Source organism: Otolemur garnettii, unplaced genomic scaffold, assembly GCF_000181295.1.
Source record: "Otolemur garnettii isolate 467f Iridium unplaced genomic scaffold, OtoGar3 scaffold00105, whole genome shotgun sequence".
Lineage (NCBI taxonomy): Eukaryota > Metazoa > Chordata > Mammalia > Primates > Galagidae > Otolemur > Otolemur garnettii.
Genome location: NW_003852500.1, coordinates 105,900 through 128,340, shown reverse-complemented (window position 1 = coordinate 128,340; position 22,441 = coordinate 105,900). Strand labels below are relative to the sequence as shown.

General features: G+C 38.4%; 1 protein-coding gene and 1 pseudogene across 2 annotated transcripts in view; both read right to left on the bottom strand.

Moving 5' to 3' along the window:
* Positions 1-8,687: 8,687 nt before the first annotated feature.
* On the bottom strand, positions 8,688-9,657 carry LOC105887680 (olfactory receptor 7A10-like). The gene has a single exon (XM_012809381.2). The coding sequence runs from the start codon at positions 9,549-9,551 to the stop codon at positions 8,688-8,690; it is 864 nt and encodes a 287-aa protein (XP_012664835.1). The 5' UTR covers positions 9,552-9,657.
* Positions 9,658-19,113: 9,456 nt separating this feature from the next.
* Positions 19,114-22,441, bottom strand: part of LOC105887679 — a 7,761-nt pseudogene continuing 4,433 nt past the window's right edge. The window contains exon 2 of the transcript XR_001161559.1: positions 19,114-20,309. The product of XR_001161559.1 is annotated as a cholinephosphotransferase 1 pseudogene (transcript). The remainder of the gene's footprint in view (positions 20,310-22,441) is intronic.

Here is a 22,441-nt window from a genome sequence, read left to right as displayed (position 1 = left end):
GTGGGTCCTCTGATGACAGGGGCTCCTTACCAGCCTGAGCAAGTGCGAGATCCTGCCTCTGCCAAGTATAGAAAAAAAATCAGCCTGTGTCATGGCAGGGACCTGCCAATATGGTCCCTTGGAGGTGAAAGCTAAAGGGATAGACTAGCCCAGGGATTCAGGGCTTTCATAAGCTAGGCCAATGCTGTGGTGCCACAGCCCAGGCTCACAGCAGGGGTGTGAAATAAAATAGAATAAAATAGAACAAAATGGACCCAAAATGAAAAGAATATCTTTTTTTAAACTTATTGTTGGGGATTCATTGAGGGTACAAGAGACCAGGTTTCACTAATTGCACTTGTTAGGTAAAGTCCCTCTTACAATTGTGTCTTGGCCCCAAAAGATGTATTGCTGATTGAACAATTTATGAAGAAAAGACTAAAAAAAAAAAAAGGTCACAAAAGGAAAGAAAGAAAAAAAGTAAAAGAGAAAAAAGAAGGAAAACTTGTAAACAAAGATGAAAACCTTAATATTAAATATTAATATTTAATACTTTTGCCTTTTAATATTAAGGTATATTATATCCTTAATATTTATATATTAAGTTGATATATAATATATATCAAATATATATATTATATCTTTAATATTAATATAATATATTAAGTTGGTATATATATATATATATATAGACTGGACACGGGCGTGGGGGGCTCTGGGGTTAGGAAAAGAAAAAATAAGCCCACTTTTATGAAGGGGACCAGAGGTTACTAGCTAGTTGCCATGCAGACCTGGTCTTGTTTTAGTGATGTATTTGATTTCAATCTGGGACAGGTTGCTACATTAACATTCAATCCCCATAGAGTTAAGGGCCTGAAGCTCACACCAGACTTTAGACAGAGAAGTCTAGATTCTCCAAACAGTTCCCTGAGGCCACCAAGGGGTCTCTGCGGTTGGCAAGATCTGTCCAACTTGCCCATGTATCCTCTAGAGTTAGCTCCATGGTGTCTGCTTATGTCCAACAGGCAGAGTCAGAGCCAGTCATGCTCTGGGACCCTGGGGTCTGTTCCTTCCCTGTGGCTCTTCCACAATGGTGTCACCCTGGCTTTCAGCTTTGAACTGAGCAATTTCTTGGTCCAAACCTGCCCACCTGGCCTCATTCAAGTTTGCCTGTGGGCTTAGGCCCACTGAATATAGCTCCAATGAGCTCCCAAGTTCAAAAAGCTGTAGAATGCCTTCTCTCTAAAGGACTGATTTCTGTGCACCCTGGAGACTGGCAGGATCTTAGCTCTTGCTCATTTCTCTCTACTACCCTGACCCTGAGGGTCATCCTCTCCCAGAGTTCAGTTCCATCCCCAGCTGCCATTGCTGGGTGCTGAGGAAGAGTGGGGAAGGCTGCAAGCCGCCTGCAGGCTTGATCTCTCAGGGATTTTTGTCCCTGAGTCATCAGACTCCTTCACACCTTTCTGTGTAGGTTTTCCTTGTTCCTGACATCCTTGGGTCCTAGAGTCCCTTTCTGTCTCACTGCACATTGGCAGTGATGTTCTGGATGGTATAATCCAGTAAGAGATGTCTGAAGTCCCCTTACCTCAGCGACTGGCAATGAGATGCCTTTAGTCTGCCATCTTGGACTCAATTCTGCAATTTTGTATCTTTGGGCAAACATTCTCCATTCGTTTTTACTCAGATTAACATCATTCTGTTTTATAGTCCTATGAGATCAACTTTTTTAGATTCCATATGAATGAGATCATATGATATTTATCTTTCTGTAATTAACACATTGCACATAATATAATGTGCTTTATGTTTATCCATGTTGCTGCAAATCACAGTTTCCTTCCTGTTCACAGATGAATAAACAAGATAATGTACTATAGTGTATATATACCACATTTAAAAATTCATTCATCCATTTATGACACTTAGTTGGATTTTATATCTTGGCTATAGTGACTAGTACTGCAATAAACATGAGATTGCAGTTATCTCTTTTTACATAATATTTTCATTTCCTTTTGATACATATTCAGTAGTGTAAGTGCTAGATCATGTGACAGTTGTATTTTTCATTTCCTTTTTTTTTGAGATAGAGTCTTGCTTTGTCACCCTCTGTAGACTGCCATGGCAATTTCTCCGAAATGCCAGGCTTTAGGCTCCTGCACTTGGCAGCAGACTTGGGGCTCCCGCTATTGCTATTGCAATCTGAATGCTTACAGATTTTTCTCTGATTTCACTTTTCTTCTGTCTCTGTTCCCTTTTGCCCATCATCTGCAATCATTTTCTTAATTCAATTCCTAACTTACTTATAATAAACAATTGAAAATTGGTTTTAAATTTATTAAATCATTATTTCTAGCAGTGCAAGCACATTAAGATATGACTCTTCCCTAAGTACCCACATGTCCACCTACAAAACAAAAGCAAAGAACATGCACAATTTGCAGTTGAGAAAGGAAGAGGCTAACAAGCCCATAAATATTGTACCTCAGCCTTAGCCAAAAGGAAACAACCACTAATAGTAACTATGTAGCATTCCCTTTATGACATACCAAATAACAGTTACTACTTTCATGTGACTGTCCAATGTGAACAAAGCTATTGTGAAATCTGTACTTCATGAACTGTGGTTGCGACGTAGTATTTGCAAGCATCCTATTGCTCTGGCCATTTCTAATGAATACAGAAACATGCTCAAATACACTAATCTTAAATTTTTTAAAAATAAGCCCTCAATTCACTGCACTTCCCTCCATACCTAATATTCTAATTTCCTTCTCCTTCAACTTCACAAATTCTAGTATACATTCTAATTTGACTGAAAACTCTTTATGTCTTCCATTCCTTGTTTAGTCTCATCCAGTTTGACTTCTATACCAATCCCTTAATTGTCAACAATTGTTTAGCAGGACTGGGGCTGGGAGCTGAGGAAAAGATGAGCTTTAGTTAGAACTCCATCGAGATGTTTCTGTTTCTCTAAGCCATTGGTTCTCGGTCAGGGAGATTGTGTCCTTCAGAAGTGCTTTGCAATGTCTGGTGAGAATTTTGCTTGTCACCATGGGGAGATGTTACTAAACTTAGTCAGTTGAAATTAGAGTTGTTGTTCTGTATCTCACAATGTACAGATGGCCCAAACCATGAAAAACTATGTAGCAACAATGTTAACACTGGGAGGCTGAGACTCTTTAGTCCAAAATCACCAACTTCAATATGTATGTGATTTACTTGAGGATCTTATTTAGTGTAGCTTCTTATTTGAGACATCCAGGAGGATCCAGGCACTCTGTATTTGTAACTACTTTTTATTGCTTGACCTTTATGTGGACCCCTTTTTGAGGATTAAGACTATGCTCTAGTGTTAAAGTCAGATGTTAAGTATTTTGATGCTTTCTCCACCAAAAATTCTACCACCCACCCCATGTCTGACTCCAGGTCAAAAGTTGGACTAAGAAGCTCAACTTTTGCATAACCAAGTTTACAAGTGCCTCTCGAGTACTTCCCTCATGATAGGAAACAAAATATTTAGAAATTCCACCCATCTTATGTGAAAAGTAATATTTTAAAGCCCTTTTAAAATTATTATGGATAGCAGCTATTGTGACTATGTCCCATTTTCTCATTACTAAGTTCATTGTTTCACCAGAAATGTATCTCGGTATAGGAATTGAGGCTATCATTATCCTGCTCCTGTGAGACTGAGTTGTAATCACAAGGTAGGGTCTCCTCCCAGGAACAGGCACAGGAGCAGAGTTCTTGAAGGTCTCTAATTCTATTTTTGTTGAATTCAGGGACCTTGTCTCTCCACCCACATGCTGGCTCCAAATAGTCACATTAGAGACTTTTAGACTCTTCTAAGTTTTTCTACTATTTTCTACTCTTGCTGATGTTAATAAAGCTCATGTTTTTGGGCATCAACTTATCCCTCCAACTCTTCTTGGAACTCTTATCATCCTTGTTGCAAGTCTATTCATGTAATTAATGTTGACAGAAGTGGGGCAGGCTTACCTGTCTGTATTCTCCCCCGATAGATAATTTTCTTCTTCCTTCCTTCTTTCCTTCCTTACTCCCTCTACCCTCCCTCCCTCCCTCCCTTCCTTCCTTCCTTCCTTCCTCTCTTTCTTCTTCCACTTGATTTAAATAAGAAAAATTCATTTTCTTATAGTCCCGGAGTCTGGAAATTCCAAAATCAAGGTACTGGCCAATTTGGTTCCAAGAAAATCTTTCTTCTTGTCTTGAGAACAACTTCTTTTTCCATGTCCTCACATAGTGAAGAAGAAGGAGAGAGAGAGAGAGAGAGAGAGAGAGAGAGAGAGAGAGAACACCAGCCAAAGAGGGAGGTGCAAGTTCTCCGTTTTCCATTGCCTCTTCTTATAAGGGCCTTTATCCCATCATGAAAGGTTTTGTCTTTATAACCTCATCTAACACTGATTGCTTCTCAAATGCCACATCTCCAAATATCATCACACTTTGGAATCAGGGTTTCAACACATGAATTTGTGAGGTGGGAACAAGGCACAAACATTCAGTCCCTGATAGTGTTCTCCCCTCTTTTTTCTCCAAATACTTGAAGGACAAGAAATGCTAATGATTATCTGCTTAGCTATAATTTTTTTTTGTTTGCTTTGCTTTTTTGAGACAGAGTCTCACTCTGTTGCCCTGTGTAGAGTGCCATGGTGTCCTCATAGCTCACAGCAACCTCAAACTCTTGGGCTTGAGCAATCGTCTTGCCTCAGCCTCCTGAGTAGGAGCCTGCCACAATGCCCAGCTAGTTTTTTTCTAAGTAGAGGCAGGGTCTTGCTTTTGCTTAGATTGGTCTCAAACTCCTGAGCTCAGGCAATCTACCCACGTAAGCCTCCCAGAGTGCTAGGATTACAGCTGTGCATGTTGGCAAACTCACTCAGTCCTCACTGATTTACCTGAGGTTCCAGAAAATAGTGAATGAGATGCCAGGCCAGGTGCCTGAGCCTCGCCAGGCCCCTCTAGATGCTCGTTCTCAGTCCAGTCTCATTCCCATGGCACTTCCTTCAAATATACAGCAGTTAAGAACATTCATCAAAACAGTTACTGATTTATTCAGCAGACATTTAATAAGCAATTACTATTTTCTAGGTATCATGCTAGGTTATGTGGTTATATAAATTAATCAGACTGGGTTCTAGCCTGCAAGAAGTTCATAGTCAAGTAGCCATTTTTAGTTATTTATTAACACCCATGTTGTCTTTAGGGAGATTGTACCTCTCTATCCTTTGGCTATGGGTCTTGATGATATGTCATTCGAGGGTACATATGCCTGTATTATTTGAATTTGGGTTTGGACATGTGACATACTTTGGTTAACAGAATATGAGCAGTCACAAGGTGTTCAGTCATTGAGAAGAAGCTGTAAGAGGCATTGTGAGATCACAATTCTCTTGTCATTCTCTCCCAAACTGTCCTTTCTGTCCCAAATGCAAGAACTATAATTAGATATGGATACGTCTATGGACTTAAGATTTTTGTCCACTTCAAAATTCATAAATATTAATCCCCAAATTTAGAACTTGTCAAACATAATCTCCCATGTGATTAACAAAAAAGCATGACATTAAGCCATTTACTATCAGGAAGCCTTGTTATGTAGCAATAGCTTATGATACACAATAATCAATAGGAACAGAACTGAGGGCATTGAGAGTGATCCAGTGCCTTGTATTTTTGACATTTTTTCTGATACTTCAATGCAGCATTCATGATTATCTTGTTATTTATGCTATTCTAGATAACTATATTAAAATGAAACTACTTTGGAGATTCTCTTTTACATAAGCAAAAGAAGTTGGAAGTTTATGTTTTTTACAGAGTGAATTGCAACACTGAGTCACAAAGATTTTTTTCCTGTTGTTGTTTTGAGACAGAGGTTTACTCTGTTGCCTGTGTAGAGTGCAGTGACATCATCATAGTTCACAGCAACCTCAGACTCCTGGGCTCAAGCAATCTTTCCACCTTAGCCTCCCAAGTAAGTAGGATTATAGGTGCACACCACCACACCTGGCTAATTTTTCTATTTTTTTTTGGTAGAGATGGGGTCTTGCTCTTACTTAGGCGGTTCTCAAACTCCTGAACTCAAGCAATCTGCCTTCTTCAGCCTCCCAGAGTGCTAGGATTACAGGTGTGAGATATCATGCCTGGCTCACAAGTTCTGTATCCAAAGCCAATATTGGGCAGACATTCAAGCTCTTATGTGAGTCATCTTTTGATCATGAATACTGAAGAGAGTTCAGAAATAAAAGAGAGCTGATGATAGAGCCAATACACATATTTTCATTTATTTACACTTTAATCTTTCAGATAAAATTTGTTAAAAGGAGAGGGATGCGTTAGGACACAGTCATATTTGTAAGTAGCACTGGAAAATTTTAAGTAGAAGTATTGCGTGAGGTTTTTTGTGAGTGGTCGGTGATGCAAGGTGTAGATTTGCATTGAAATTGTATAAAATAAAGGTGGCTACCACTCTTTATGGCAAATAGCAAAAATCTTTATTTCTCCCAGCTTAAATAGCCTGTGCTGCATGTACATGCTGTCAATGAATATTCGTACCATTACCTCACTAACATAGTATAAAAAACAGATCAACTTTTCAAGTGAGACACATTCTTCTAAGTATCTATTATACTTAAAATAGTAGCCATGACAAAGCAGACTGTTAGCTCCCTAGCCCACTTCTTGATAGATATGGAAACTGCTATGGGGGAAAAGGCCGATTGTTTGCCTGCTCTTTGCATCCTCAGGCCATCTGGAAGCAGTAACTTAATCTTGCAAAACCACAATTTGGAGGTCCTGGAGACATGCCAGTGATGTGCTTACACACCCTAGCCTTCTGGCCTGAGCACAGGAATTTTACCTCCTTGGTGCTAGGCCAAATGGAGTTCTGCTTCAGTTTCTCCTGAATTGTGCCAGGCATGATTTGTACATGCTCACCCTCAGAAATGGCAGAGGCAAAGACATATAGGCTTTTAGCCTATGCAGAAGCAGCAAGATGCTACAATGAAAACATAGAGACCATGATAGCAAGTGCTTCACTCTTGTTACACATAGACACCAGGCTTCTATACTTTGATGAATAAGATGAATAAATGTACATAAAATTTTTATAGTAATTAAATGTATAATTAAAAAATTTACTCCATCATATTTTTTACTATTTTTATTATTAAGTCATAAACCCATAGACCATGTGTACATTAATGCATTTATGGGGTACATGTGCTGATTTTATATACAATTTGGAATGCTTATATTGAACTAGTTAATATATCCTTCACCACATTTACTTAATTGTTGTGTTAAGATATTTATACTCTATACTTAGTAGACTAGACATGTACCCTTGCAATATGCACCATAGGTGTGGTCCTGCCATTTGCCCTCCCTTCATCAAACCTCCCTCCTCCCCTCTCATCCCCCTCCAAAAGTATCCAATGTACTCAGTACTATTATGAAACATTACTCACACTTTTTTTTTTATTAAATGATAGCTGTATACATTAATGCAAACATGGGGTACAGTGTAGTGTTTTCATATACGATTTGAAATATTTTCATCAAACTGGTTAACATAGACTTTGTGTCATTTACTTAGTTATTGTGTTAAAACATTTATACTCTAGTTCTAGAAAAGTTCACTTGTACCCTTGTTAGACAGACCATATAGGTGATCTTTCCAGTCACCCTCCCACCACCCATCCACCCTTCTCCCCTCCTTACCCCCACCTTCTAGCCCATATTCTTGGGCTAGAATTAGGTTGTAGCTTTCATTTGAGAACTATAAATTAGTTTCATAATAGGGCTGTGTACATTGGATACTTTTTCTTCCATTCTTGTGATACTTTGCTAAGAAGAACATTTTCCAGTTCCATCCATGTAAACATGAAGGAGGTAAAGTCTCCATCTTTCTTTAAGACTGCATAGTATTCCATGGTGTACATATACCACAGTTTATTGATCCATTTGTGGATCGATGGGCACTTGGGCTTCTTCCATTTTACTCACACTTACATATGAAAGATGATAAATCACAACTATACTCCATCATATTTAAGGTCATCCATGACTTTAATGCCACATAAAGTCAATGGATTTATATGAGTATGTGTAGACTACATGTAGAAGATGTATTTGATAAGCAATTTTTACCTTCCTACTCTGTACCAGAAAATATATAGGGCATTGTGGATACTAAACTAAATATAGGAGAGGTTCCTACTGAAGAGAATAAGATGCCAGGACTAGCTATAAAACACGCTAGTATGTTAAAGTTTACATTATCAGGAAGAGCAGCTAAGATAGTGATAGAGAAAGAAATGACAGACTCAAAAATGAAAAACTGTGCTCTCAGTTATTCCGCTACCATAAAAGCAAATTAATGCCTTTATAGCTGTCCAATGTAGTAGCTTTTGTGTAACTAATGAAATCACCTTATGAGACAAATAGGAATCTGCAACTTGCTTCTGACATTAATTTGGGAGTTACTGTGAAAAGTAGAAAATGAGAAACAAACAAAAAAATTATCAGGAGTGAGGCAGCAGAAAGTTTTCTGAAGGGAATAGCATAAATTCCAGAACAGTTGAGATCAAAGAAATTGAAATTCCAGGAAATAAATGTAAAAATCAAATTCTACTTGAACAATGTGATTACTGAATCTCAATTTCTGGGTCTAAGGCTCTGAGCTTTTAAATCACAGGCACTTCTTTGAAAAATGAACATTTATTGCTTCCCTCAAAGAATCTTTTCAGAGCCTTCTTTATGTCTTTATTCCTCAGACTGTAGATGAAGGGGTTCAGCATGGGGGTGACCACTGTGTACATCACTGAGGCTGCTGTACTGGAGTGTGAGTTGTGGGTGGCAGCAGAACTGAGGTACACCCCTAGGCATGTACCATAAAACAAGGAGACAACTGAGAGGTGAGATGCGCAGGTGGAAAATGCTTTATACTTCCCCTGAGCAGATGAGATTGCACGTATGGAGGAAACTATCTTAGAGTAAGAGTAAAGGATCCCAGTAAGGCATCCCCCACCCAGAAGCATAACTGCCAAATACATCACCATGTCATTAAGAAAGGTATCAGAATAGGCAAGACGGATTATTTGATTAAGTTCACAAAAAATGTGGGGGATTTCCAACTCTGTACAGAAGGTCAGCTGCGACACCATTAAGCTTTGTAACAAGGCATTCAGGGCACTTATGATCCAGGATGCCAAAACCAGCAGTGCACAGAGCCTAGAGTTCATGATAACTGTGTAGTGCAGGGGTTGACAGATGGCCACGAACCGGTCATAGGCCATAATGGTCAGGAGGAAGTTTTCTAATCCTACAAAGAATAAGAAAAAGTGCATCTGGATGATGCAGCCTGCATAGGGTATGACTTTGCTCTGTGTCTGGATGTTCACCAGCATCTTTGGGACAGTGGTAGAGACAAAACAGATGTCAGAAAAGGACAGATTGGAGAGGAAGAAGTACATGGGGGTGTGCAGATGGGAGTCTGAGATTGTGGCCAGGATGATGAGCAAGTTCCCGAGCACAGTGATCAGGTACATGGACAGGAACAGCCCAAAGAGGACTGGCTGTAATTTGTGTTGTTCTGAAAATCCCAGAAGAAGAAATTCTGAAATGCATGTATCATTTTTGGTTCCATCTGATTGTTGTGACTACCAAAAGAAAGAGAAAGAGAACACGATACAGTGTGCATGACTAACATGTCAGAAATGCTATCATTTATACTTTACAATCAAGAAGTTAATTTGTATGGCAAGAATGGAGAAGCAAGAATCCAATGTACTCACATCTAATATAAAGCCAGTAGAGGATCTAATACATACCCTCATAAGAGAAAAACTCAAATCAATTCAAGGTGGGTGGTGCAGGAATGAGGGAGAAGGAAGGGGGGGGTGGGAGTGTTAAGGTGTATGATACCTCTCTTGGGGGCTGGACACAATTATAAGAGAGATTTTACCTCACAAAAGCAATCTGTGTAACCTGATTCTTTGTACCCTCAATGAACCTGAAACAAACAAAAAGGAAAAAAGGAAAATAAAAAAGAAAATACCTAAAAAATTTAAGTTGAGAAGGAAATTATACAAATTATGAATATACAGCATAATGCTTTAAAGTATGTATCAATACTGGCATGGCTAAATCCAGCTAATTAACCTCTTGTTATTTCACACAGCCATCATTTCTGTGGTGGAAACGTGCAACACCCACTCCCTTAGCCTTTTTTGAGATTACAATATGTGTGTATCATCAGTAACTATAGTCACCATGAGGTGTCTGAGGTTTTGGCAATTGAATACTTCATCTATATTAACATCATTAAATTCTTATTTTACACCTTGTTTCACTTTTTTATTTTGAAATCACTATATTTCACATGGCTTTATTCATTTTATTTCATAACTTTTTGGGATAAATCATATGCAGAATTTTATTCAGTGCAAAAGGATAGAAAAATCATGGTGTGTGCAGTATTGCATAGAGTATGATCCAGGACTTTTCATGTTAGATAAGCCCAGAATCTGAACCAGAGTGTGGCCATTGTACTTCACTTGTGGGGAACACAATTATATGGATAGACGCACTTGGCGTCTAAAATTGTTAAATTTCACACATTTCTCTTAAATACATTGACACTTACATAAAATAATTAAATGATAAATGCCAAAATTGTTGAGAACTCCAGTTCTTAGATTTTAAAAATGCAAATCTAAAACAGGAGTAACAACACTCTAAAGTGTGTTAAAAAAGCAAAGACATGCACAGTTTGCAATAGAGCGGTAAATGTCTACAAACACATATACATTTAGCCTCACAGATAAGGAAACAAAGGCAGAGTATACTCAGTGGTTTATTACTTTTCACCTTTAAGTAAATCTTTAATGTCATTTGAATAGCTAACATAAGAGAAGCTGCTACAAATGTGTGCCCATCAACTGTGGTTGTCAGGTAGTATTTGGAAACAGTACATTGGTCTGGATCTTCCTCTTTGATACGGAAACCTACTCAAATATGTCCTTTCTTAAAAATAAAAAGATAAATGGCCTGACTTCAGTTTATATACCTCTACAGCTAATCCTCTGCTTCTCTTCTCTACTTAATTGCCAAGATCCTTGGACTAATGCTCAAGTTTTACTGGGACCACTTCAAAACGCCCATTTCCCCCACTAGTTGGGCTTCCATTAACATTACTTAATTGTAAACAATTACGTGCATGTGGTGAATTCAACATTCACTTCTCTTTTAGTGTTATAAATAGAAACATGACTCAATCCATTAATCAAGCAAGCCAACAAACAACACAATCTGTCTGCTCTAGGCAGGTTAGATTGGCTCTCAGGTGACCTCACATACATGTTCACAGCTTCTATTCTCCCTGACCCTTTCCTGTGGTACCTACTCAGCTCTTGGACTCACCATGATTGATTTTCTGAAAGTAAGATCTCCATGGGTGAGAATTGCTCCCTGGATGGTGGATGATGGAGACTGAAGCTGTGTCCCCACAAAAATCAGTAGGAGAAGGTAAAACTTAGTACTGTAGCCATATTTGGGGCTTCTGTTCAGCCCAAGACTATGCTGAGGGACAACAGCAGAGGGATATTTACAGCTTTGAAAACCTGCTGATTAGGCACATTTCCTTCTTGTTATTACAACCCTGACCACGTCATTTCCCTGTGGGCCATTGCTCCGGTGAACAAAATGTTTTTCCCTATATCTCCATTCTCAAGACACCATATTAAATGTGTGAATTCAGTCTTTGTTAGTCCTTCTCTATGGACTTCCTGCCTCCCTGAGGTCTAACCTTGTAACAGTTTATTGCAATCGTGAGTTGAAGTTTTCTCCAAAGTCTAAACCGAGGATTTCGTTTGACTAAATCCCTTGAGTCTCTAAAACATTGGCTTGTAATGGGCACACAGCCCTTTCTTTCACCAGAAAAGTGTTATTTCCTTCTTCAAAGGGAGTGAATTGTGTTCTCTTGATAGAAAACTGCAGATACCACATTGCCTGACTTCATGATGGTTTTGCAAAAAATGAGAAATTTCATATTTATAACATAGGTTAACAGCTGTGATTTACTTTCCATTTATAAAACATTTGGTATTCTAAGAGATACATTTATATCACTTGCAGGCAAATTTTGCTGGCATTAGCATATTATAAAGTTATATTTAATTTTCATATTCCTGTATCATTGTTGTCTATGTGCATTTCAAATGGTACCTCCTCCAATAAAAACTCTAATAGAAAATAACAATACCAGGATGTAAAGTCTTTTGAATATGTTACACTATATCTAAAAAGAAACATAGCATGTCCATAATGATGCTAAAAATAACATCAGTGTAACAATAGTTCTCTAGGTCTGCTAATCAATGAGTTAGGTGTGAGGTCCCTGATCTATGTGGTATCCGAAGGGAAAAAGGTTTGTTTCTTCTTAGCTTAGGAATGCTGAGTTAGAATAAGGAAAGAGAGGAATATGTAGATGGTGGGAGGAGACTGGACTTCCTGAGATAAAAATTCCACAGCTGCTCAAATAAACATCTGCACTCACGCACCTTCACTGTCTTCTCTAAGAACATCTAGCTACTGAGGGAAGAGTCATCCTTTAGGCTTGAACTGGATTTAATTTTAATTTGCTTTGACCAAAAGAACATGTTAGTATTGACAGTATGCCTGAGGCGCCTCAGTGCATTTCTGCTGCTATTTTTTGGAACCCTGCCTCAGCCATGTGAACAAATGCAGGCAGGACTGGTGTAGACAGAGACGACATATAGAAAAGAAGCCACTTATCCCAGACAAGGCCATCCTAGATCAGCCAACAGCCAACAATGTCCTCAATATATGAGGAACCCCAGCAAATAGCAGACCCTGTTGGGACCTTATCGCTGCTGAGAGACCACCACACACATGCAAACAAAGAGGTGCTTTATTTATTTACAAGCATATGCCTGGGTCACTCTACTCTGCAGAATTGCTGAGCGAAGGGTGACCCCGAAGTGAAGGGAGTGGAGGTTTTTAAAGCGCACAGAGGAATTACATCAGGTGTTTTGTCGGGCGGTGTTGCTATTGGCTAAGCTGTTTTTGATTAGGGACTTTTTTAGAGCCCGGCTGCTTGTTTGTTTCTGATAGACCGGCTCCTTTAGGCTGACTGATCTTGCAGATGAGAGCGAAGGGAGGGGAAGCTGGTCCGCTTCAGACTGGCTGCCCAGAAATGTGGGGGAGGGAGGGTCTCCTGGTAGACTGATTCCACCTGGGCGACCTTGCCTAGGAGGGCGGGTTGGGGAATGAGTTCCAAGATGAAGTTACATTAACCTCTTCATTCCCAAATGAAGTTACATTAGCCTCTTCAACCCCTAACCGACTGATAGCTGAGTACAGACAAATAAGGAGACCAGGAAAGCTCAGAAAAAGTCCCCACCATGCAATCACATCTGCTAACAGAGGCATTATATTAAAACATTTGATTTTAGGGTTGTTATTCTGCAACAATACGTAAGTGAAACCCTAACACTGTGGTCCCCAACTCTGTGGCCATGAATTGATACTGGTAGATAGCCTGTTATTAGCCCAGACTGCACAGCAGGAGGTGAGCAGGTGAGCACCTGAAGCTTCATCTGTATTTACAGCCACTCCCCATTGCTTGCATCACTGCCAGAGCTCCACCTCCTGATGGATGGGGTGGGGGGTGTCAATAAAATAGCCTGTTGTTACTGCTTTCAGAGATTCTCAAAGGAGCATGAACCCTACTGCAAACTCAGAGATTCTCAAAGGAGCATGAACCCTACTGCAAACTGCACATGTGAGGGGTCTCTAAGCTGTGCACTTCTTATAAGAATCTAATACCTGACAATCTGAGGCTTTTCTTATGAAAAATCTTACATGCACCTAATGTCTTAGTTTGGAGGTCAAATGTTGCACTTGGTAGCTCAGCTTTTGCATAACCAAGTTTACACATGCCTCCTGAGTTCCTTCACTGTAATAGAAAATGAAACTTTTTAGAAATTCCACCTTTCTATTGAGTTTATGTGGAGCATTAAGTAATATTTTAAGGGTCATTGAAATTTTCAGACTCAGTAGATGTTCCGCAGAGAGCAGATTTTATACAGTCTCTCAGTTCCCCATTTATGAGGCTCATTGTGACACCAGAAAGGTATCTTGGTACAGGAAGTGAGTGTAGAATTTTTCTGCTTTAGGGAGACAGAAAATTGTGATCTTGAGAGGGATATCCTCTGAGGATACAGTCTGGGGCAGAGAGTGCTTGAGGGTCCATTATTCTAGGCTTGGTTGAATTCAGATATACTGTCTCTTTCACCCATAACTGGCTACAAACTATCAAAATAAGAATTTTTAGGCTCTTTAAAGTGTCTACAATTTTCCACTCTTGGAAATACCTATGAAGTTGATGCTTCTTGTTGCATCAAATTATTCTCCTCTTTTTTTAAAATTTATTTTTTATTAAGTCATAAACACATATATCACATATACATTAATGCATTTATGGGGTACAGTGTGCTGATTTTAAACACAATTTGGAATGCTTACATCAAACTAGTTAATATAGCCATCACCTCATTTCCTTAATTATTGTGTTAAGACATTTATACTCTATGCTTAATAAATTTGACATGTACCTTTGCACTATGCAACATAGGTGTGGTCCCACCATTTACTGTCTCCCCATCAAACCTCCCCCCCTCCTCCCATATCCTTCCTCCTCTTCCTTCCTTCATCCTGGACTATAGTTGTGATTTATCTTTCATGTGAAAGTGTGAGTGATTATAAATTGGTTTCGTAATAGTATTGAGTACATTTGAAACTCCTCAAACTCTTAAAGGCACTCTTATGATTCCTCTTGCAAGTCTACAGCATATAATTCATGAACATTAATGTCAATAGTTATATGAAATGCTTATCTGTTTGTCCATCTGGCAGATAATTTTATTTTTAAATTATTTATTAGCTCTCCTGAAATAACTAGATTTAAAGACTTGCTGACTTACTAAGTTTGTCTCCTTTAAGATTCATATATCCCTATCACCAATGTTTAAAGAGTCCAAGTCCTCTGAGATATAAAATGGTGACACTACAGAATTCACTATTTGGATGGCTTTTTGTGGCAGTCACTTATAGAATATTCAATACCAATGAAACTGAGGGCATTCAGAATAATCTGATGTTTCCTATGTTGTGGGATTTTTCTGAGATTCCAAGGCATTTTCATGATTCCAAGGCATCATTTTATGGTTATTTATGCTTATTTTAGATAACTTTATTTATTTAAATTATTTTTTATTTAATCATAACTTTGTGCATTGATGCATTTATGGGGTTTAGGGTACTGCTTCAATATACAATGTGAAATTCTTACACTGAACTAAGTAACACATCTATCACAATTATACTCATTTTTTAATAGTTTTGACGTGTACCATTGCATCATGCACATTAGATCAGGTCCCCCCAAATACCCACCTTTCTCCCAAATTCCCCCTCCCCTCTCTCTTCTCTTCCCTTCCATCTTCTGGACTATTACTGTTATGTTTGGCCATTCATATGAGTGTGTAAGTGATTATATATTGATTTCATAGTAGCATTGCATACATTGGATACTTTTTTTGCATTCTTGAAACACTTTACTAAGAGGAATATGTTTCAGCTCCATCCAGGTAAGCATAAAAGATGTGAAGTCTCCATCTTTTTTAATGGCTGCATAGTATCCCATGGCATACATATACCACAATTTGTTAATCCATTCATGGGTCAATGGACACTTGGGCTGTTTCTGTGTCTTAGCTATTATGAATTGGGCTGCAGTAAACATATTGGTGCAAATGTCTTTGTTGTAAAATAATTTTGATCATGTGGGTACAGACCTAGTAGAGGAATTGCAGGATCGAATGGTATGTCCACTTTTTGTTCCTTGAGTGTTCTCCAAACTTCCTTCCAAAAAGGTTGTATTAGCTTGCATTCCCACCAGCAGTGTAGAAGCATTCCCTTTTCTCTGTATCCATGCCAACATCTGTAGTTTTGGGATTTTGTGATGTGGGCTAATCTTACTGGAGTTAGATGATATCTCAAAGTGGTTTTGATTTGCATTTCTCTGATGATTAAGGATAATGAGCATTTTTTCATGTTTTTGTAGGCCATGTGCCTGTCTTCATCAGAGAAGTTTCTGTTCAAATCTTTTGCCCACATAGAAATGGAGTTATTTATTCTTTTCTTATTGATTAGTTTGAGTTCTCTGTAGATTCTAGTTATAAGACCTTTGTTGGAAGAATAACCTGCAAAAATCTTCTCCCATGCTGCAGGTTGTCTGTTTGCTTTACTTACTGTGCCCTTGGCTGTGCAAAAACTTTTTAGTTTGATCAGATCCCCGTAATGTATTTTTGGTGTTGCTTCAATTGCCCGGGGGTCCTCCTCATAAAATATTCTCCCAGGCCAATTTCTTCAAGTGTTTTCCCTGCATTCTCTTCTAGTATTTTTAAAGTTTCATGTCTTAGGTTTAAATCTTTTATCCAGTGAGAGTCAATTTTTGTTAATGGTGAAAGGTGGGGGTCCAGTTTCAGTCTTCTACAGGTCTCCAGCCAGTTCACTCAGGACCATTTGTTAAATAGGGAGTCTTTCCCCCACTGAACATTTTTGATAGGCTTATCAAAGATCAAATGGCAATAAGTAGCTGGGTTCATCTCTTGGTTCTCTATTCTGTTCTATAAATCTACCACTCTTTTTTGGTGCCGGTACCATGCTGTTTTGATCACTATAGATTTATAGTATAGCCTGAAGTCTGGTAATATGTTTCCTCCTGATTTGTTCTTATTTCTGAGTAAGGTATTTGCTATTTAAGTTTTTTTCTTATTTCATATAAAACGAAGTACTATTTTTTCAAGTTCTTTAAAGTATGACAATGGTGCTTTAATAGGGATTTCATTAACTCTGTAGATTGCTTTGGGTAGTATGGACATTTTATTTTATTTTATTTTATTTATTTATTTTGTTTTTTTTTCAATTTTAATATTTGGTAATACTGATTTTTGAAATTGAGGTTCAATTTTACATTATTTTCAAACCCAAACAGTTAATTTTTATGTCTTTTAAAATGCTTATTTTTTACATAGAATAACAAACACTTGATAATAAATATTAACTTGTTTCAGCATATATTTGAGATGAGTCAGTTAAACTTCGTATTTTTTGCTGAAATTGTTTTCCATGAATCATTCAAAACACATGACCCTTAGGAGAAGAGGAGTAAACTTCTCCTGCTTTTCCATGTTTTAAATTTTAATTTTTGTCTCTATAACCCATGCTTATCTTAGTTTTAAGGTAGTCCAAATTTTAAAAAACAAGTCCATGTAGATTCTCTTATTCTGTGATAACTTGTACAGAAAGAAATTAGTCCTCTACCATTAACAAATATTTGACATTAAAAGGACAGTTTACTTTCTAAAATTTCGAACTTTGTTTATTTATTTATTTGAGACAGAGTTGCCTTTGGTAGAGTGTTGTGGCATCATAGCTCACAGCAACCTCAAACTCTTGTGCTCAAGTGATCCTCATGCCTCAGCCTCCTAAGTAGCTGGGACTATAGGTGCTCACCACATGTCCAGCTATTTTTAGAGATGAGGTCTCTCTCTGGGTCAGGCTGGTCTTAAACCCTTGAGCTCAGGCAATCCCCCTCTTGGCCTCCCAGAAGGCTAGGATTACAGGCATGACCCACCACTCCTGGCCAAATTTCAAACTTTGTAAGAGATTTTCCTTTTAAGCCAAAGTATGTGTTAGGCTATAAATTGTAAGCACTATTCAAATGTCTAAGAAGGTTCTTACTTGGAAAGTTTTACCAACAGTTACAGAGGCAAAATACTCCAGAGTGTTTTCTGTGTACTTAATTCACATAAGTATATTTTTTCCTTTTAAGGAATATCTTTTCACTTTTTTTTTTCCAGTATGCCTTTTTCTTGCCTAAGAAAGAAGTAGTACAGTATTACTCCTTTGTTTTTCTGATTATTTCATCATTTGGTATATAGTTGGTCTATGGAACTATTGTATAAAATCAAAAATAGGGTCAGATGGAGCTGAAGATTTGAAAAATGATTATGATTTAAAAAAATTCTTACCACTTGACTCAATAATTACAATATTATAAGCCAAGCACTTGGGCAGTATTGTGAGCTTACTTTTTAAAAAATTAAATCATTAATACAATCATGGGGTACAGTGTGCTGTTTTTATATACAATTTGAAATATTTTCATCAAACTGGTTAACATAGCCTTCATGGTATTTTCTTAGTTATTGTGTTAAGACATTTGTATTCTACATTTAGAAAGATTCACATGTACCCTTATAAGAAAATCACACTAAAACAAAGATATTTGTACCAGAATGTTTATTGCAGCCCAATTCATAATTGCCAGGTCATGGAAGAAGCCCAAATGCCCATTGATCCATGAATAGATCAATAAATTGTGGTATATGTATACCATGGAATACTGTGCAGCCATAAAGAAGGATGGAGACTTTACCTCCTTCATGTTTACATGGATGGAGCTGGAAAATATTCTTCTTAGCAAAGTATCTCAAGAATGGAAGAAAAAGTATCCAATGTACTCAGCCCTACTATGAAACTAACTTATAGCTTTTGTAAGAAAGCTATAACCCAATTTGAGCTTACTTTTTGATTATTGTTAAAGTAGGTACACTCAAGATGGCTAAAATGCTTTACATTCTGAATTTTTATGTAATCTTTTGGCAGTGAAAACTCTAAGTGCCTAGTAAATATTTCTCAGACAAAGAGATAATCTGTTTAGAACTACAGGACTAGTGAACTATAGTCACAGGACTATAGGGGTTCACTTATTGTCCAGACTGAAATTTCTTTCTTTAGTCCTGTTTTTAATTTATAGATTGTAATACTCTGAGAATACCTGTGATCAAAAATGTTGATACATAATGCTTCATAACTGAAATAGACATAATGGAAGCTGGAGTATTTATGTTTTATATTCAAATATAACCTTATTTGATAGTATACTAGCCTCCTGCACAAGGGGATTTCCTTCACTCATAGGTTCCCATAACTGCATCTCCTCTATTCCCTGGGCTCTTATCAGTCAATATGATTGTGATCCTGTTTGGGTGCTTTATGTTATGATGTCCTGAAGATATTTAGATGAAGGTGTCTTGAGATTTGCAGGCACAAAGCACTAAAGTATATCATCATATCAAGTGAAGAAATTACCAGTGCTATCCATAGAACAGCATATTAATCTATAAAATTATTAAAGTACTGGTCTAAAAACAACAGACCTGGCCCCCAAAATATAGTGTCTTGAAGATACAGTTCACTCTTGGTCATGTGAGCTATCATCAATTTTTGTGAGACTTTAGCAAAGACAGACCCAAACGTTAGGGTATAAAGACAAGGATGCTTTTCAAACACGTTAGTTGCAGACTTTTTGTAGATCATTATTGCCAGTATAATAATTAGTCCTATGTGGAGTCCAGGTGACAAGACACTGGTGCCTGCTATAGGGGATCCACTCTTGCTAACGCCACCATGGAGGATAACGCGGAAATAATTCATACAGGAAAATATTGTTCTACTTATTACTCCGAGAACTGGGAAGATCTTTAGTTTTATTTCTAGAATGGGTATTGTATAGTCCCACACTGTTGCTCCTCCAAATGCAGACAACACAAGGACAATCACTAAAGCTATTTGAATTTCAGTTACATCCAATTTTCCAAATCTCAACATGCCTGAAACGTTAATCGGCCAGTGAGCACAATAGAACATGAACCTCCAGATAAAAGAGCAGAAAAACAACCAGTCAGGGTGAGTTCCTAAGCCAGCAGCAACTGAAGCTCCCACTGCCATAAACACTGTAGAAAGAGAGTCACAACCATGGTCAAAGAGTTCCCCTAAAGGAGAACATGAATTTGTTCTTCTGGCTTGTTTCCTGTCAGTAGCATCCAGTGACTGGTAGATAAAGAGTCCCAGGGCGCATAGTAGGTATCTCCAGTATGGTGCCTCCTAGGTGGCCGTGGGGCAGTAGGAGGTGAGCACCAGCGTGGTGAGCATGTTGATGACGAGCCAAGGCGGGTGATGGAGTTGGGGGCCATCCAGAGTGGGATCCACTGGAGCAGCCAGGTCCAGTAGAGCTGCAGAGGCGGCTGAAGCAGCAGGACACTGGCCGTGCTGTAACAGTGCTCTATCATCCGCAGCAGCTGTGCTGCACTCAGAGGCTCGCCTAGAACTTCAGCCAGCTCTGCCCTGCCGGGCACTGGTGCCTGCCCCCATGGCTACCTGTGGGCCGGGCCGCTGGGCCTATCGCAGCCTGTGCCTGGCCTCCGGACGGGGGTCGCAACCAAACCTGGCCAGTGCTCAACCTGGCCTTGAGCACCTTGCTCAAGTGGCCTGCAGGACCAAGGTGGAGCTGAGGCCAGGCCACCCCTGCTTCCCCGGGCCCCTGTCTGCTTCCCCTGCCCCCTCACCCAGTGGCAAGGCTGCGAGTGCAGCCCTCTGGACATTTTAACAAAGTTGATTCTTTCCAGCCATGAACATGGTATGTTTTTCCATTTGTTAACATCTTCAGCTCTCTCTCTCTTTTTTAATTTCTTATAGCATAACTCTGTACATTAATGCAATCATGGGGTACAGTGTGCTGTTTTCATACACATTTTGAAATACTCTCATCAGACTGGTTAACATAACCTTCATGTCATTTTCTTAGCTATTGAGTTAAAAGGTTCATACTCTGCTTTTAGAAAGATTCATTTGTACACTTGCAAGATAAACCATAGAGGTGACCCCACCAATATCCCTCTCTCCCTCATCCACCCCCTCACCTCCACCTCCCACCCCCTTCCCATATTCTAAGGCTATAATTAGGTTATGACATTCCTATAAAAGCTATGAATTAGTTTCAAAGTAGGGCTGTGTACATTGGATACTTTTTCTTCCATTCCTGAGATACTTTGCTAAGAGAACATTTTCCAATTTCATCCATATAAACATGAAGGAGGTAAAGTCTCCATCCTTCTTTATGGCTGCATAGTATTTCATGGTGTACATGTACCACAATTTATTGATCCATTCATGGATTGATGGGCATTTGGGCTTCTTTCATGACCTAGCAATTATGAATTGGGCTGCAATAAACATTCTGATACAAATATCTTTGTTGTAATTCGATTTTTGGTCTTCTGGATATATACCTAATAAAGGAATTAGAGGATCTATTTTTAGTTCTCTCAGTGTTCTCCAGATGTTTTTCCAAAAGGAATGAATTAATTTGGATTCCCACCAGCAGTGTAGAAGTGTTCCCTTTTCTCCACATCCACACCAACATCTCTGGTTTTGGGATTTTGTGATATGTGCTAATCTTACTGGGGTTAGGTAGTACCTCAAGGTAGTTGTGATTTGTATTTCTCTGATGATTAAGGATGGAGAGCATTTTTTTCATATATCTGTAGGCCATGCGCCTCTCTTCTTTAGAGAAATTTCTATTCAAGTCCCTTGCTTGAGATGGGATCACTTGTTTTTTTCTTGCTAGTACGTTTGAGTTGTCTATGGATTCTGGTTATTAAGCCTTTGTCGGAGACATAACCAGCAAATATCTTCTCCCATTCTGAGGGCTGTCTACCCACTTTATTTACTGTGTTCTTGGCTGTGCAGAAACTTTTAAGTTTGATCTGGTCCTCAAAGTGTATTTTTGACATTGCTTCAATTGCCCGAGGGGGCCTTCTCATAAAATTTTTGCCCAAGCTGATTTCTTCAAGTGTTTTCCCTACACTTTCTTCTAGTATTTTCATAGTCTCATGTCTTAAATTTAAATCTTTAATCCAGTGAGAGTCTATCTTAGTTAATGGTGAAAGGTGTGGGTCTAGTTTCAGTCTTCTACAGGTTCCATCCAGTTAGCCCAGCACCATTTGTTAAATAGGGAATCTTTTCCCCACTCTATATTTTTAATTGGCTTGTCAGAGATTAGAAAACGGTAGGTAGCTGGATTCATTTCTTTGCTCTCTATTCTGTTCTATACATCTACCTCTCTGTTTTTGTGCCAGTACCATGCTGTTTTGATCACTAACAATTTATAGTATAGTCTGAGGTCTAGTAACATAATTCCTCCTACTTTGTTTTTGTTCCTGAGTAATGTCTTTGCTATTCGAGGTTTTTTTCAGATTCCATATAAGATGAAGTATTATTTTTTTCGAGATCTTTAAAGTATGACAGTGGAGCTTTAATGGGGATTCCATTAAAATTATATATTGCTTTGGGTAGTATTGACATTTTAACAATGTTGATTCTTCCTAGCCATGAGCATGGTATGTTTTTCCATTTGTTAACATTGTCAGCTATTTCTTTTCTTAGAGTTTCATAGTTCTCTTTATAGAGATCTTTCACGTTCTTTGTTAGATAAACTCCCAAATAT

What these genes read in the sequence shown, in the direction of transcription:
- LOC105887680 (XM_012809381.2), bottom strand. Translation starts at nt 9,551, where the DNA reads ATGTACCTGATCACTGTGCTCGGGAACTTGCTCATCATCCTGGCCACA.